At 45.3% G+C, this 17,233-nt stretch overlaps 1 protein-coding gene across 3 annotated transcripts in view; it reads left to right on the top strand.

Annotated features, from left to right (window-relative positions):
- Nucleotides 1-17,233, top strand: part of PARP2 (poly(ADP-ribose) polymerase 2) — a 402,899-nt gene that overhangs the window by 120,112 nt on the left and 265,554 nt on the right. For 2 of the 3 annotated variants that reach the window (XM_085618532.1, XM_085618533.1), the window contains one exon: nucleotides 11,418-11,554. In XM_085618532.1, coding sequence (XP_085474658.1) covers nucleotides 11,418-11,554 — 137 coding nt within the window. Of the gene's footprint in view, nucleotides 1-2,135; nucleotides 2,274-11,417; nucleotides 11,555-17,233 lie in introns of those variants that run through there. The other variant, XM_085618534.1, reaches the window with a different exon arrangement.

Here is a 17,233-nt window from a genome sequence, read left to right on the forward strand (position 1 = left end):
GTTGTGTATTTGACACAGCAAGTACTAAAACACACACACACTTGTGCGTCTGTGAGAAGGCAGGACACCGGATGACTAATGAAAGCATTAACACCCACGTTGCTCTGTGTGGCTTCAGGAATGAATGGCAGTGTATTTACGTGACATCTGGACTGAAATGGCTACGTGAGATAGCCTGGTCGGGCAGCGCACCGGCGACGGAGATATACAGATGCTAAGACCGCTGGGGCAGTCTCAAGCATTGAACCGTCTGATGTGCGGTAGTGTCAGGGGCGTGACTCATGTTCAGTTAGGTCATGATGGGGTCATGACCCCAGTCATCTTCCATACCATAAACATTTCTAATAAGCAACATATTACTCACAGCTTATCTGCAAATATGGTTTCCATGGATATTACTCATAAACAAGATATTGTGAGAGGGAATAAAGGCGTAAATTGGTGAAGCGAGACACACCTCTGCGATCAGCTGTCCTGCAGTTTACCCGGGGCACAAGCAGGCATCCACTTCTGTCAGAACAGCTGATCGCAGCAAAAAGACAGAAGTGGATGCCTGCTTGTGTCCCGGGGGACTGACATTTAAAAAAAAACAAAAAAAACTACGCGTTGTTATGGCAACCAAATGGCGTGGGACTGTCCACAGTCCCTACGGGCACGCTATGGACAAATGGCAAGAGCAGCCATGTTTGTCCATGCAGGCGCGTGCATTAAAAGCCCTTGGCAGAATCGATTACAAAAGGTATTCGCAATTCGCCAGGCGAGACCTAAACACGATTGCTTCCGCATTAAACTAGTTTTCCGATTTAAGAATGTGTTTTGGCAAAAGGCAAATCAATCACAAACAAAATACCAAACCCTAGGGGAAAGGAATTCGTTTTCGAGTAAAAAAAAAAAAAAAAAAAACATCAATAGTGCTTTGTAATACTCGCGAGATTTAATGACTTGGAGAAGAGGGGCTTGAACCCGCCTCCTCTTCTCTCCTCTTCTCCATTGGCTGGCCTCTTAAATGCTGGCCAGCCATTGGAGAAGAGGTTCGTCTCACAAAACAGGCCCTGTCCTTTTCGGATTGGGGGCTACTTTTTGCTGGGCGTGTTTTTCTCTCTTCCAGCCAATGGCAAGAGGAGAGAAAAAGAAAAACACGCCCCCGAATCCGCCGCTGCGTTTCTCCGAGGCATTTCTGCTTCACCTCGGAGAAAGGCAGTGGTGTGCTTGTTTTGATAAGACGGGGCTATCTCTATTAGTTACACTTGCGTTGCCTTGCCACAACCCTTCCAGTGGCTTAGAGTGCTTTTACTCAGACGTGTCGCCTCAAAGCACTCTGGGGAGTCTTTATTGGTTCATTACCCATTAAGTTATCTTCTAGCTGCCAATTGTTCTTGTTGCGCGTTAAGTTGCACGTTTGTCTTCGCCACGGTTAAGTTTCTCTTGATATCTGTTCCAGTCGTGGCTTCTTGGTGTCCAGGCCGCGGCCGTCCCTTTTATAAAGATGCGCTCCGGGGTGGTGCTGGTTGCTGCCCGGCGCAGAATTCCCCATGACATCAGGCTCGTATCTGCCACTTCCTCTTTCAGTATCAGCAGGCATCACCTTCCCGCCCCTGGGGCCCTCTCCGTGCTTACACCCAGCGAGTCAAAGAAAAAAAAAATCACAATTCACCAAGAAGGAAACTTCAAAAGAGTAATTACTGCGGAGGAAGGGGGGAGTTAAAGTGTCGAAAAAAATCGCAATTTTGGAAAACAAAGCGTTGTGGTTCCGGGGCGCAAACACTCTGCTGTGGCCGTCGTCCAGTGTTTTTTCCACAAACCCACATCTTGATTCCGACCCCGTCACCCCATCCTTTACCACTTCGAAGTGATGACGGCTTGAGTGATTGCCTCTCTCGAGAAGGTGCTGTACGCCTGCACTTACAGTCGGACTAATGAGTACAACTACATAGCGCACTGTTTGTGTTCTGTTTCAATGAGCGCTATTTCTTAGCCGAAATGTATCCCTCATATGCATTTTAGACGTAAGTGGTACTTTTGCGCTAAGGAATAGTGCTAAATTCGGAATTACTCTTCTTGGGTAAACTCAAGAGCAATCTTGCGGAATGTTTAGGTAATTACGCAAGATTAGGCTACACGATAACACCCATCCCTAGCAATGACCTACAACTATTAGAGTGATTTTGCATTGCTGAAGGCTTTCTTTCAGAAATGAATATAGGCGGCACTGTTTTTATCAAAATTATGTGGTGACCCCATGATGTTGATGCTGGAGTGGAACTATCCTACAGGTATTAGTCATTTTATATTGTCCAACTTAAATGGCTGTTTTATCCAGGCAATGCAGTTGTCTGCCACACAAGAAGTTTCCATAGCTCTTAGGCTGCACTTACATGGGACGTTACACTCACAAGCCGGCTGAGGGAGCGCAGATGGCTCTGTGTGTGGCTCTGTGTGTGTGTGTGGGTGGCTCTGTGTGTGTGTGTGGGTGGCTCTGTGTGCGTGTGGGAGGCTCTGTGTGGGTGGCTTTTTTTGTAGGTGGCTCTATGCGTGGTGGCTTTGTCTGTGTGTGGGTAACTGTGTGTGTGTAGGTGGCTATGTGAGTGGCTCTGTGTGTGTGGGTGGCTTTGTGTGTGTGGCTCTGTGTGTGGGTGCAAATGCAATATGTCTCGCATTTGAGAGTGATTGAGCTATTGACATTGTAAATAACAATGCCGTTTCTTTAAATGTTTTAAAAACTAAAATAATGTCATGAGCAATGCTAATAGCTCTAAATTTAACAATGCCGAGACCATTGCATTGTAAATGCTTGTTTTGTCTGTTTATGGTTTTATGTATTGCTTGTTTTAAATATATTTGCATAGAATAAGACTAATGCCATTGGGCAGGTATACGTTGTGGGGACATTTTACTACTAAGGGTTTAGTAACGGGTCAGTAACCGAGGCGCCACAAGCAACTCCCCTTTGCACACCTTCCCTTAGTGTTTTGTTCTTCTTTTCGAGTCCCTTAGAAAAGACTCTGCAAGCTCTGCAAAACATTTGCTTTACGCTTACATCTTAGGTGGCAATTATTATGCTGCATTCTCTTTGATTACAATCTGCTAGCCAACATATGTTTTTTTTATTTAACTTAAAGAATATGTGCTGAATTTGTCAACATTTAGAATGCTTGTGGATATTTTTTTTTGGTTCTATATTATTTAGTAATTATGTGTGCTTTATTGTTCAACTGTGCCGCGTTTGCTTCCGATTGCCCTTATTTTTGGAGGGGTTTAATTTTCCTCGCACTCGAGGCCTTTCCTGTACAAAATATTTGCAAATCTTTGCTGTACCAAAACATGCAGGCATTGTATGCTTTGTACAAAGGTTGAAGAAGCGCAAATGTTTTAAAGAAATGAAAAGAAACATTTACATTCAACATAGGATATGTATACAGAATGAATATATTAATCTTTTCTTACTGTCCGCTTTAAGCACACGTACATTAAAGAAATGTTCTTGTTTGGTTAAATAGTGTGGGTCGTGTAAAACATGCTGCTTATCCGTAGTACGGGATTGCTGCTTATTTGGTGCAAACCTGCTGAAATATATTAGGAGAAAGGGAATGGAGTTTGATGACAAAAATGCTGTTTCGTTTGCACGTGATACCATTTCGCTGCAGTCTGGCTATTGGTGATTTTCCTTGTCAATCTCCTCGGACACCAGGCTTTCTGTGGCCGCCTTCTTGCAATACTTTCTCTCCTCTGGTAGGTGGGACCATCTGCCTCTTTCTTTCTGTGGTAACTCTTCCAATGCCTTCTCTACTCTGGTAGGTGGCACCTTTTGCCTCTGTCGCTTCTCCACCCTGTCCATAAACGTTATGACCAGGAGCCCCATAAAGGCTCCACTTGTGTCCAGACATCAGTTTTTCAATTTTTTTTAAACCCAAAGAGACCGTTCTAAAGCAAAGCTCCTACCCATTTATGTTTTTTTCCAACACCAAAAATGCAAAGCTATGTACACAGTTCCGGCCCACACAATTCAACTCCACACATTGCCAATCCACGCCACATAATTCAACACCAAACCTCATAAATCAATCCAACAAAACAATTACACTACACACATATACATCCAATCCACAACACAAAATTCCACATCATACTGCAAAATTCAACAGTACACCACGTAACAAACCTTCACGACATTCCACTCCACAACACAAAATACCATTCCGCCTTAATTACACTCCATAGCACGCAGTCCCACTGCACATACTTCCAGTATACTCAGTACCAATTACTTTCCACATACTTCCACAGCACACCATGCCACATAATTCCACTCCACACCACACAATTTCATTCCACACAATTCCACAACTAAATAATTCAATCCAACCCACATAATTCCAATACACACCACATATATACACTCCATAACACATAGGCAGAAGACAGTGGCATTTACAGTGTCAATAGCTCTAACTCAAAGAAATGCGAAACTGATTGCATTTCCAATAATTATTCTTTATTTTTAGGATTCGAGGACTGAGCTCATGAGTCCTGCAATGGTTGTCGCAATATATTCTCCATGTTATTTTTGCCAATCAGGATTCACCTAGTCACTTTGTGTGGGCCAGTGCTTCATATCTGGACACTAGTGGTCCAGATGTCTCTATTTTTGTGCCAGCTTTAAACCCTTTCTGACAACCCAAGGACATTTTTAAACGCAAATTTCTCAAACGGCTGCACAGATTTACAGAAAATAACAAATAGTACACTTTGAGTAAAGTTGTAATTTTTGGCCAATGTTGGTGCAATTCTAGGTGAACAAACTTTCCTTTTAGATTTAACTTGGGAAATCACACATGGGATTCTCTCTTCTCCCCCCCCCCCCTCCTTTCTTGGTGCCTGCTGGAAGAATCGGCACAAACCTTTCCATGAAAGAACCATAGTGGATGATGTGTTTTTTGGGGGGAAAGTTCGTGCAGATTTATCAAACGGTGGCAACGTTATTAAACAAAAACAGAAATGCCTTTCATATGGTCTAACTATAACTACACGAGGGCCACAGCATATATATGCATATGTGTCATGGCAATGAAAATATATTTGTCCCAATGCCACATTATTTAAAGCAATTGTACTTATAAGCATAGATTCACACATATATTATTATAGTGTAAAAGTGAAATAACAGTTCATTACCATAATAGAGCAAACGTGGCATGAGAAAATCACTGTTTGCTGCCTCACAGTTTGCATATTACAATTGCTTTAAAAATGGATGCAACTCTCTTATGACCTAGAGGGCTCTTTAATGTGATTGTTTACTTGCACAAATGTGTACCCCCTTGGAAACAGTGTATTTTTGTTAATTAACCTTTCTAAAAAAAAAAAAAAAAAAAATTACATCTGAAGAGAATACACAACTGCAGTAGTCTTCCAGGGCCGTGCACAACCACCAACTTCCAGTGGAGGAGCAGTGAGGAGCAGCTGCTGTGAATGACGCAGCAAGGGACAGCGAGAGGAAATTACCTTAAAGAGCTAGCGGCCCCTGCAGCTGCCATGTCGGCAAGGTTCCGGAGGCAAAAAGCAAGGGTGTACCCCCTGCATACCCTGAGTAGACAATGCAGCGGAAGGGGCAATAGGCACCAGCGGCTCTTGAGTTTAGGCTAATGCTGCTTGCACCCATGGAGGAGTCGGCCTGAGTTCCAGCTGATTTGCTTGCTTGCTTGTTGAATGAGTGAGAATCGGCCCCTACATTGTTGCACCCCTGAGTGGCTTGTTGTCTTGCGTCCGACTGTCCTGCACTACGGTATCTTGCTCTTGGGAGAGGTGGGAAGGCTATATAGCAACAGAATCCATGGAGCAGATTGGGTGTGACAACGCTACACTGGCATGTCTGCCCCCCCCCTCCCCCCCATCCTGGCTGCTCTCCCTACCGAACCAGCTGGCCAGTGATCTCTACATCTGCAGACTGAGTGGGGCGAAGCTCTTGCTGAAGGAGTGAGTTGGTTGACTGCAGGACGAAGGGCTCTCCTCTTCATACGTCTGCCCTCAAAGCCTGCAACCGAGGATACGGTCAGGTGAGGGGAGATCCTCCGATGCTCTGTAGAAGTGTGTGCCGACTGTGGGAAATGGCACAGATATTATAATTTTCATAGACTGGATAGCCAAGGCATGGTGGGTAAATAATGCTGAGAGCTCTCTACGGCCTATATGTGGATATCCCAGGGGGCAATTGAATCTTTGGAAAGACCGTATCCAGAGGGTTGTGAACAAACCCACCTGGAATCCGTTTTTTTTTTTAAGAGGGTCACATTAGTTCATCAAATACAGTTAAGCATTCTTGGGAAACTCAAGTTTTAAGTGACAGTCATTGACTTACTTGGAAGGCCAGGTTGGTTTTGGGCTTCCTTTCAAGGGAGATTGGGCTCGATGTAAATTTCAGACCTGGCAACCCTGACTGATGGCTCAGCAGAGGTAATCAGATTTTTTAAATGTCTGGAGGTGGGAGATAAAATCCTTGTGTGGTAACCTTCTGCTTGATTCGGGATGGTTGCCATTTGAGTTGGAAAGACAGATTGAAATGCCAATAGGAGAGGAGATATGGGGAGTCAGTGATTTGATTGTCAACCAGATATCTGCAGGGGCATAATATGGGTGGACCGCTGAGGGCAAAAGGCAAAGAGCAAGCGAAGCAGGAGAAAATGGTAAAAGCAGAGAGGAAGTGAGTCCAGGAGAAACGTGCGAGGAAAGGATAACGACAGAGCTACATGGTGCAAAAGAAACAAGCATTGGCCACGCAGCCGTAAAAGTAACGCCGCGCGGCCGTGAAAGCAAAAGTCATCGCGGTGAAAGCGAAAGTGATCGCAATGACGCGCTCTGTGCAAAGCACGCGAGGGATGCGCGCGCAGCAGTTATTGAAGAGGCGGAGCGTGGCGCGCGCGCTTGTGCGTGAGACCGCAAGCTGGTGGCCGCTTTGGTAGCAATTCGAGAAGCCGCTTACTAAATGTCTCGCCAGAGCAGCGCATGCGCTGGCTCAGGCGAGACCTAATAAAGTAGTTCCCTAAAAGTGAGCAGTGGGAGGACACAAATCAGTCAAGAGCATGGAAGGAGGATGTGCTCCAGGGGTGGGACAAACACAAGATGGATAAGGAAGCCATTGAATAAGAAGCTAGGAAATGAGTTACAATAAAGCCAACCTATTGTAAGCAATGTGTGGGGTTTAAACCCACTGGAAGTTCTTGTTAAGCTCACAGTAGGTCTCTTGCAACTAGATCACATGTGCTGGACCTTAATACGCCCAAAAAATTGTTAACATTTTATCTGTTGAGTCCTAATTGAGTAAACTTAAAGGGATCCCTGTGTGCTATCTGTATATCTCTATTTAGTTCTTCAACAAAATGATTCTTGAACAATACTTTTTAAACACCAAAACAATGAACGCTCCAGAATATCAGTCCCCTCTAATGCCTCTGGGACCCAATTGAAATTTGTGATTCCTTTGATAGCCCATGTCTTTAGGGCTACAGTCCCAACCAATGGCGTTTTTTTATATTTGTGATTCCTTTGATAGCCCATGTCTTTATGCCTACAGTCCCAACCATCAAAGCCGGTCCCAGACAGACCGACTCGGCCAGCGACTCAGACAGACAGACTCAGACAGAAATAAAAAAATATCGAGATGTATTCCACTAGAGCAGCGGAGTACATACTTCAACTGCCCTGTCATATTGCACTAAAATCCGCCGTACGCTAAATGAGGGCTCGAATCTTAAAACTGTACCTTTAAACTGTATCTCCAGGGAAAGTGTTTGAAAATCAAACTACTCTAGCCTTCATCATAAAGCAGAGTGCCTGTACTTCCTTCCCTCTTATATCCGATTTTGTAACTTTTGAAAGTATCGCACCCATATTGCTCAATAGAATTTTCTATGGGAGGGACTAGTAAACCTCCTTCTATAGCTGTGTTTTTTGCATCGCTAGTTTCTGCTCACTTCTACATATTTGAACTAGTTCTTTGGTGGCAGGCGCTGTTGCCTTGTCTTTCGAGCCTTTGCAGCTTTTTAAAACACTAAAGATATTGAGCTACTGTTCATGGTAAACCCTAGGTATGCTTACCCAAGTCTGAAGAAAGGAAGGATGATTGCTGTTGTTGTGGATCAGCTGAAGCAACTTTGATGGCGTCTTTAGGTGCAGGACTTCTCTTCCTCCTTCTTTGCTTGATGTGGGTCTGCATTTTACTCCATGCATCTCTGCTTCTTTGGCAGAGTGCTGCCCAAGTTGGTTGCCAATACCTCCCATGGATTGCCAAGGGCTCTTGACATCCTGGCCCCCAAACATCTAAAGTTGCCAGCACTGCAAGAGGAGAGAAGTAAACTCCAGACCTCCTTGATGCAAACCAAACTTGCATTTCTCTACATGAAAGCAGCCGTGCAGTGTTGAAGAGATTTAAAGCAACCCAGACAGACCTCTAAATCTGAATAAACTTGGCCCAAGAACCCCTTTTCCATCTAAGACCTGTTAGCTCCCCAGATATAGATTCTAAAATTGATAGGCTGTTTGTTATTATTTAAAATCTATTCACTTTTGTAATGTATTTGGTGACCTCGTTTTGGTAAGATACGGCCCATAACCCAACTACCTGCAAGCGCCATGATATCCCCAATGTTGCTTCTTTATTCAAATTTAGAGTAGAATCTCATTCATACCATACAGTACTGATGGATGACCATAGCACATTCCAACAACCAGGCTTTCTTTCTGTGGTTGATTACGGAATATTATCCAGCTCACTACGAAATTAATGTAACCGGCTTCTGAAAGGTGAAAAGATGAGGCTGCCCTGCTGAGATTCGATCCTAGGATTTGCAGCTGCACATAGATCTCCACAGCAACCACTAAATGCAATAGCTGTCTGAAAGATTGTTGATGATAATGTCCCTTTCAGCACACAATAAATGTATGACTTGCCAATAGCTCGGATTTGTGTTTTGAGAACAGACTAAAAATATTGCAGTGAAAACAACACAAACAACCATTTGCAATGGTCTCGCATTTATGTTTTGGTTTTTAAAACATAAATAAAATGCATTGTCATTTACAATGCCAATAGCTTAAACTCACGTAAATGCGAGACCTATTGCTTTGCATAAGCTTGTTTCCTTCAGTCTTTGTGGAGTCTTTGGAGGTGTCTCAGAAAAAAATGGTCCCCCGGCAGAGCCTTTCGCACGGATGCATCGGCGCTGCGCGTTCCCTCCCCGTGCAGTGCAGGCTGCCTCGAGAGCTGCAGAGCTGGAAGTTCAGATTTTGTTAACACTTCATGCCTTTTTTCCCCCACTGCCCTCTCCACGAGTCTGCAAAAGTTGCCAGGAGAGATACAGTTGCAATAGGGGCGGTCAGAGGTGAGGAAAACCAGTTCATGAGGAGTGAGAAAAACAGCAAATTGCTACAAGAAAGCCCAGGGTTATTTTAAAGGGATCCTCCGACAGGAGAGTTTAAAAGCATTGCTGAGTTTTATAGCTGCTGTGACGTCTGATTTAAAATGGCAAATTGACTCTGGCTCGGGGCCAATTAGTGCGGGGATCTGGTGATTAGCATAATGCTCTAGAAACAAGGAAACATTCCGAGCTGTCGATCAGGGTCGATTAGCTGACTGTCAGCCGGGACCAGCACTTTAACCCTTTCAGAGCGCTACATCCGCACGCGCCGTGTACCCAAGGACGCCAGGGGAGCTGTTCTCCTGCATCCTAAAAGTCTATGCACTATGCTTGACTACAGTTTACTATGTGTTCCTACACGCACTCATTTATCAGTTTATGTGGCAAAAATACGCGTTATTGTTCCTCTGCACACGTACGGATCTGCACACTATAACTACGGTCGGTTTATTTTGCAGCATTTTGTATATGCATGTTTTGTTGTTTTAATAATGCATAGTGTCTCTACGTGTGACATGGGGTATTATGCACCCATGCATTGGATTCTTTGCATCCTAAATTTACAATATAAACATGGAAACACTCTTTACTGGCAAATCACATTAGAAATACGAATACACAGCTCACGCGCTTTCCCGAAGATCACATCATTTAAAATGGCTCCTTTTTGTATCAACTTTTTGTCTTTTGTCTGTGGGTTGTGCGAGGGAGACTCCGAAAGCCACTATGTAAAGGAGTTTTGCCATAACAAGATTGGCAGCGCTGATCGTGCCCAGGCCGCTAAGTGGTTAATTTAAAGCTGAGCGGCACCGTAAAGCTTCCCGCTAGCTTCCGGGGGAGGGTTCAGGTAGGTCGTAGCCGAGTGCATGGATTTAGGGCACACTTGTCCTCTGCGCACTGCCCCCTTGCCCAATCAAGAACTGGGTAACGTGGCTCATTTTTGGAGCACTCCCTGGTCCGCACTCTTTATCGCTCCCCAAAGCTGAGGGACGTCTCCCTGCCTGCCAAGGGCGAACTTGGCACTGTTCTCCCCAAGGAAAGCTGCTGCCAAGCACCACAGGGCCGAGGAAAAAAGAAACCTAAATAGACCGCGGTGTCCCTGAAGTGGACTCCGCGCTCAACAGAAATGCTAAATATAAATTAATTAAGTGAGCGTGCTGTAAATTGTTGTTTATATTTGCATCACGCTTTGCGGCCGAAGCTGCTTGTTTAGATTTGCATTCCGCTTTCACTTTACAATAGCTGCCGTCCCACACTGCACTCGTGGGGTGGGGCGGCAGCTATTTTTAAAGTGAAAACGTGATGCAAAAATAAAACACGCAGCCGACATTACAAAAGCCGAATGAAAAGAAAAAAAACAGCGCTTATGGACTAATAAAGGAGACCGTGTAACGCCGCAAGTAAACAATCGAGTCCGGATGCCGTTCAAAAAGGGGACAGGGCAGTAACAAAGAAGCCTAATTTTCAATCACAAGCCAGCGTTTAGCATAAACGGTGACGCCAGCCAATAAGAATAATGGGCTGGGCTTCAACTCCACTTTAGAAATCTCCTCGATTACAATAAGCCTTGCAGAGTAAGCAGCATATGCGAGCTGCAATTCTAGGTCTGCGAGACCTAAAAACGACCGGAAGAAAATGCATCTGTGAGATCAATAATTTAATATCAGATTATTCAGAGTACTATTGAAATATAAAATAGTCCCTCATGCATTACAGTGCTAGCACTCCATGGGAGGTAGAATGGTACATCAAACAGCCAATGTCATGTGGTGAGAGAAGAATACTTCTCTGGGTGCAGCCAGAGCCCCCTCTATTTTAAAGAATTGACAAAAATTGGGCTTGCAGATATCTGTGCTGTCAAGCGAGAATTCAAACGGCTGTGCACCTCTTTTAGTCTAATAAGTTGGGTTTCATGAAATATAGTTGGTGATCAGCTTTTTTTTTGTCTGTCTGTATAATCACATTTTGATGCTGTAACACCCAAACTGATGTAATTTCCTTTTTCAGGGCAGGGAAATCTGTTGTCACTGTCTCACCCGATCCTAATGTAAAACTACGAGTTGATTTGAAAAAAATGGTGCAGAAGAACATGCAGTCTGGTTTTGAGAGAAGCATAGGTGTTGCTGCTGGGAACCACGATCATTGTAAGTGCTGGGGTTTACATCCAATTCATATGAATTCTTGCATGTACCCTCTTTCTCCTAACTCAGTCAGTCATATTGTTTATTTCGGGGCAAGACCCAACAAAAGCATATAAAACTTTTTATAGAATAAAAAAATCAGAAAAAAATATATATATCTACAGGTATGTCAATTAAAATCAATGTTATCCTTGTTTTTACTAAAAGTAGATTGCCTGATCTCATTTTCACATGATCTTTCTCCACTGTTGCCATGTTGCAAATGAACCGCGAGAGAGACACATTGCTATTGGACTGCTAGTATTGGTTTAAAGTAAGCATAGGGACCTGTATTGAAATACACCCAGGAGTCTACAAACTGGTACTAGCCACGTCCTTCTTTGCTTTACATGGCAATGGCAGAAAAAAGGATTCGGTCCTCCGTTTCACATGTTAGTTGACAGAAGAAGCATATATCTACTAAGGGTGGAGAACTATTGGTGGACTGCTTGCATGTAAAACTTTTCTGGGGTGAAACTCCATATCTGAATTTAATATACAGTTGTCTTGCTGCCACTGGAGGGGGGTCGGGGGGGGTCATATTTAAAAGGATCGAATACCAGTATGGTCTTATAGTCCAGTAAGTAGTCAATGCTGCTTTCTTGGCGAACTGACTGGAACAAGGACTCCTGGACATGAGACCAAAAACTCTTCTCTCTGGTTACAGAACCAGGGTTGGTCCACAGTTCATTGATCCCAAGTGTACCCAGCCACTTTTTAGGTCTCTGGACCATCCGGTCTGCCGAAGGCAGAACCGGAAGTCGAGAGATTTAATGACTTGGAGAAGAGGGGCTTGAACCAGCCCCTCTTCTCCCCTGTTCTCCATTGGCTGGCCTCTTGAATGCTGGCCAGCCACTGGAGAAGAGGTCAGTCATTCAGATCAGGCCCCGTCCTTTTCGGATCGGGGGGCGTGTTTTTTGCAAGAAGTCTCAAGGAGGAGACAACAGCAAAACACGCCCCCGAATCCGAAAAGGACGCTGCCTTTCTCCGAGGCATTTCTGCTCTGCCTCGGAGAAAGGCGGTGGTGTCCAGCATCAGGTTCGTGCAGCTCGCAGCTTCCTCCTTGTTTATAATCTGTCCCTTTCCTGGAAGAGGAGGGTTTATTGAAAAGGCTCTCTGGCAGCGAAGCTGCAGTCTCTCTCGGGTTTGGCGGTGATCTCAGCGCTCTCCCGTAATCCCAGCGCTCGCTGGTGATCTCAGGCAGTTCTCTGGTGATCTCAGCAGAGGGGCTGGCAGTGAAAGGGGGATATATTGGTCCACGGGGCCTTCTGACTAAACTTGCCCGCATCGGCCCCTCTGCCCTCAGCAGACAGACAGCAATAAACGACCTACAGATAGTGCTCGTGTGTTTGGGCGCGCGGGAGGGGTGATGTGGCATTTCACTGACAGACTCTCTCTTTTCCACTACGATTCTTATGTTGTTACTAAATAGAAATGTAATGTTTTCGTTCTTCCTTACACCCCTATGTCCCTAGTGTACTTCTCATGTCTTTGCGCCTACTGTCTTCCCTATGAGCATTAAATCAAATGGCGCTGTTAATGTGCTAAAGTGTGAACCCCCCCCCCCCCCAACCGAGCCTATCTTGCACTAGTCCACCAATGACGTCTGACAGACGCTTGACTATGCGAGCAAAGATGTCAACATACGGCCTCTGAGACCGGCTGCTTCACCCCGTTGGGTTCTCTAGAAGCATCAGGCTGTCTCACAAGTGACTGACTCCGTCCCAGCCTTATCTGCCCATGCCACTGACTCTGCCCCAAAATTACCGGCTCCTTCAGAAGCCTCAAACTGTCTCATGAGAGACCGACTCTGTCCCGGCCCCACCGGCCCTTTAGAAACAAACTGTTGGCCAATTCACTGACTCTGCCCAATATTACCGGCTCATTTTGAAGCACCAAGCTGTCTCACGAGTGACCGACTCTGTCTCAGCCCTTCAGAAACACACTGTTTCTTAACGACCCTGTCTCAATATTACCGGCCCTTCAGAAGCACCAAACTGCCTCTCAAATGACGACTCTGTCCCAGCCCTTCAGAAACACACGGTTTCCCAAATCACTGACTCTGCCCCAATATTACCGCCTCTTCAGAAGCAACAGACTGTCTCACAAGTGACCAACTCTGACCCAGCCCCTCCGGCCCTTTAGAAACACACTGGTGCCCAAGTCACTGACTCTTCCCCAATATTACCGGCTCATTCTGAAGCACCAAGCTGTCTCACGAGTCCCAGCCCTACCAGCCCTTCAGAAACACACTGTTTTCTCACATGCGACTGTCTTACAAGGGACTGCTCTGGCCCCAGCCCTACCTGCCGGTCAGAAGCACCGGTTTATCTTACATTTGGCTGGCTCTGCGCCCCCTCCGCGGACACTTCGGAGCGCCAGCCTGTCTCACACGTGTGCTCCAGGCCTTTCACGAGCATACATACATTGACCCCCCCCAACATAGCACTAGGTGCTTTACAAAGAAAGTGGCACATATGACCTGACACGTGGCCGACTCCGTGCCCAGCCCGTCCATCCTTTTAGCTAGGACCGTCCTCACCCTGAGAGGTGACCGACTCTCACCCAGCCCCGCCAGCTCTTCTCTTGTAATCATTGGCCAGCCGCTTCAGACCGCAGGGGTTTTTGTAGCCTGAACTTGGAGTCCATTGAAGTGAGAGGAGAGTGAAATGAAAGTGCTTTGTTTATTTTAGAAAGGAGTTGAGGGCAGAGTTGCCCTTCCCTTACCATAAAACCTTAATTTTAGGTCTCCCGGGAAGCACGGCTCTGTATAGTTAGTCCCTCTTCCATTTCACTGACTAGCTTCTCACTTTCCTTGTAAAGTTCTGCAGTGTAGACAGCTGGCAGAAAGCGCCCTGTCCGCTCACGCGAGTTGTAAAACTGCAGGGTTGAAAATCTCGGTGAGCAAAGTTATTTCAGTAATAAAGTAATATATTCATTTGAATTAGGTACGAAATTATCTCTTTAAAATGGAAAATGTTTTTATATGCTTACCATATTTTTATTATTAAATGATAATTACATTGATATTTTATGTAAAAGAATAGGGTTATGATTAAGGCTGAGATTAAGGGCTAATTAACTGAATGGTGTAAAGGTTAGGTTACAGGATATTATGGTAAAACCGCCTCAGCTTAAGGGTTGTGCTGAAGGACGGGTCCGTTTAGGGGCAGGGATGTGATTTAGGTGAGGTTTGGGGTTAGATTTAGGCTTGGGGGTTAGATTTACGGGTTTGGTCAGGGCATTAAGGGCAAAGGATAAAGTTACATTATGGGGCTTTAGATAATTGTTAAGGTTGGAGTTATGGGTAGGCTAACAGCGATGTTGTGTTCAAGGGGTTTAGGAGGTAACTGCAAACATGTTTATTCATACATTTTCTGCATTTCTAATTGAAATACGTGTAGACCACTACATTATAAGCACATCTTTTATAGGTCTACATTTTTACCATAACATTTTTGTCTGGAACTTTTATATACATGCCTCCAATGACTACAACAATTGTACTAAAACCCAATGTTTTGCAACTTTTGACCCGCACTCCAGCAAAAGCAACCCACTCACCTATGAAAGAAATAGTGTATTTACAAGACAGACAATGAGCACTGGGAGGAGACACAAGGAACATTAAGGGGCCTATTACGATGTCGGGCACCGTCTCGGAGAGAGAACCGACCGACCATAGGTAGGAAGTTCCGCACGCCTTATCACAATGCGACCGCACATATTGCAGTCGCAAACTCCCATTTCTCAATGGCAGCTTGTGCTATGGTGGGAACCGTCCGCAGCACAAGCTCCCATTGAGAAATTGATATTTTTACACATTCCTGCACCGTGTGGCAGGCACCTCATGGTGCCTGCACCCATCCCTGCTAAATGGCTATGGTTAGCCTTGCTACCTTAAGGAGCTGGTGCAAAAATTGATGATCCCGCATTTTGTGGATTAGAGCTGGCCCAAACCTTTCCGGCTAACATCTGATTTGGAATCCTAGGCTTAAACACGCTCCTGCATCTTCCATCAGGCCTATGAGTAAATTCCCTAGTTTACCTCTTTTATTAGATTTAGCTTGACTGCAAATCTATGGAATACCTATTTTTACAAATTTTTAGGTCTCGGCTCGAAGGCTGCGCTTGCGCAGTCTCGATCCGAGATTTAATGACTTGGAGAAGAGGGGCTTGAACCCGCCCCTCTTCTCCCCTGTTCTCCATTGGCTGGCCTCTTGAATGCTGGCCAGCCATTGGAGAAGAGGTCCGTCATTCCGATTAGGCCCCGTCCTTTTCGGATCGGGGGGCGTGTTTTTTTCAAGAAGTCTAATTATCTCCTCCAGCCAATGGCAAGAGGAGATAAAAGCAAAACACGCCCCCGAATTCGAAAACGCCACTGCGTTTCTGCGAGGCATTTCTGCTCTGCCTCGGAGAAAGGCAGTGGTGTGCTTGCCTTTTGCTCTGCCTTGTTCAACGGTGTCTCAACGGTGAACTCTTCAAAAGCTGTTTACGAGAATTACTTCTCTGAAACTCCCAGTATATTTCAAATACTCCTTTACCTATACGGAATATGTATACAATAAGAGTACATTCTTTTTAAAGGATAATTAGCCTGTGTGTGTTGTGAAAAGTCAAACATGATTTCAGTTTCATTTATCCCAGATTTGACAATGGACAAGCCGGGGTTCTCCATTTTCAAATACTACATGTTGAAAGCGTTTTTTCGTTCAATTCTTTATTCTCATTTTTGTAGGCATGATTGTTTTTTAAACTATGTCTCCAGATAATTCAAAGCCACTCGTGTTGTTGTTTTTTTTTTTTTTTTTTAAACTTTATTTTCGAAGTTTGTGCATACAGCCATCTCAAATCAGAGGCTGCGGCAATGAGGACACAACAATATTGTACATAGTGCTGCAAGGGGTGGAGGAGCAAACAAAAACAGGGGGGGGCAGATATTGTCAGTGGAGACATCAAAAAACAAATCAATGCCGTACAACAAGCAAGTGAACAGCCAGCAAGACATCTGTGTTGACATTACAGTTAGAGGGCAACCTCCGCCCGCCACCCGACCACCCGCCCGCATCAATGTCTTTCCTATCTATTTGGGGGGAGGCCCCAGTGCGTGGGGGGGGACCCACCAACCAACCACAAGTCAGAGGCCTATGCCAGTCTCTCCTATGGGACATGTGGGGGGGGGGGATCCACAACATATGTCACTCTGGCGTCCCGGCGCCCTCAGCAGGGACTGTAGCCGTAAGGTAGCACCGTAACGGAGCCCATACATCCGTGGGACGGGAAGTTGGCGGCAAAAGCTCAGAGTATGTGTTAATCTGCTCTTGACAATAGGCGAGGTCACGCATCCAGTCCCTGAACTTCGGGGCCCTCCCTCTGCCCCATCGGCAAGCAACCCGTCTCTTATCAAGCAGAAAGGCCAGCGCGATGAATCTGCGGTGCACTGCCCGTATGGGCTCCACATATCCCAGCAGAGCAAGGAGAGGGGAAGGCTCAACCGCAGAATTGATCATTTTAGAGAGTGCCTCGCATACTTGACCCCAGAAGCGGTGTACCATCTCACATTCCCACGCTAAGTGCAGAAAACCAGCCCCAGGAGCGCGGCATCTATCGCAGCGGTCGTTATCCCTAAGCTTAAAGCGGTAC

This window comes from Triturus cristatus, chromosome 7 (assembly GCF_964204655.1).
Source record: "Triturus cristatus chromosome 7, aTriCri1.1, whole genome shotgun sequence".
Lineage (NCBI taxonomy): Eukaryota > Metazoa > Chordata > Amphibia > Caudata > Salamandridae > Triturus > Triturus cristatus.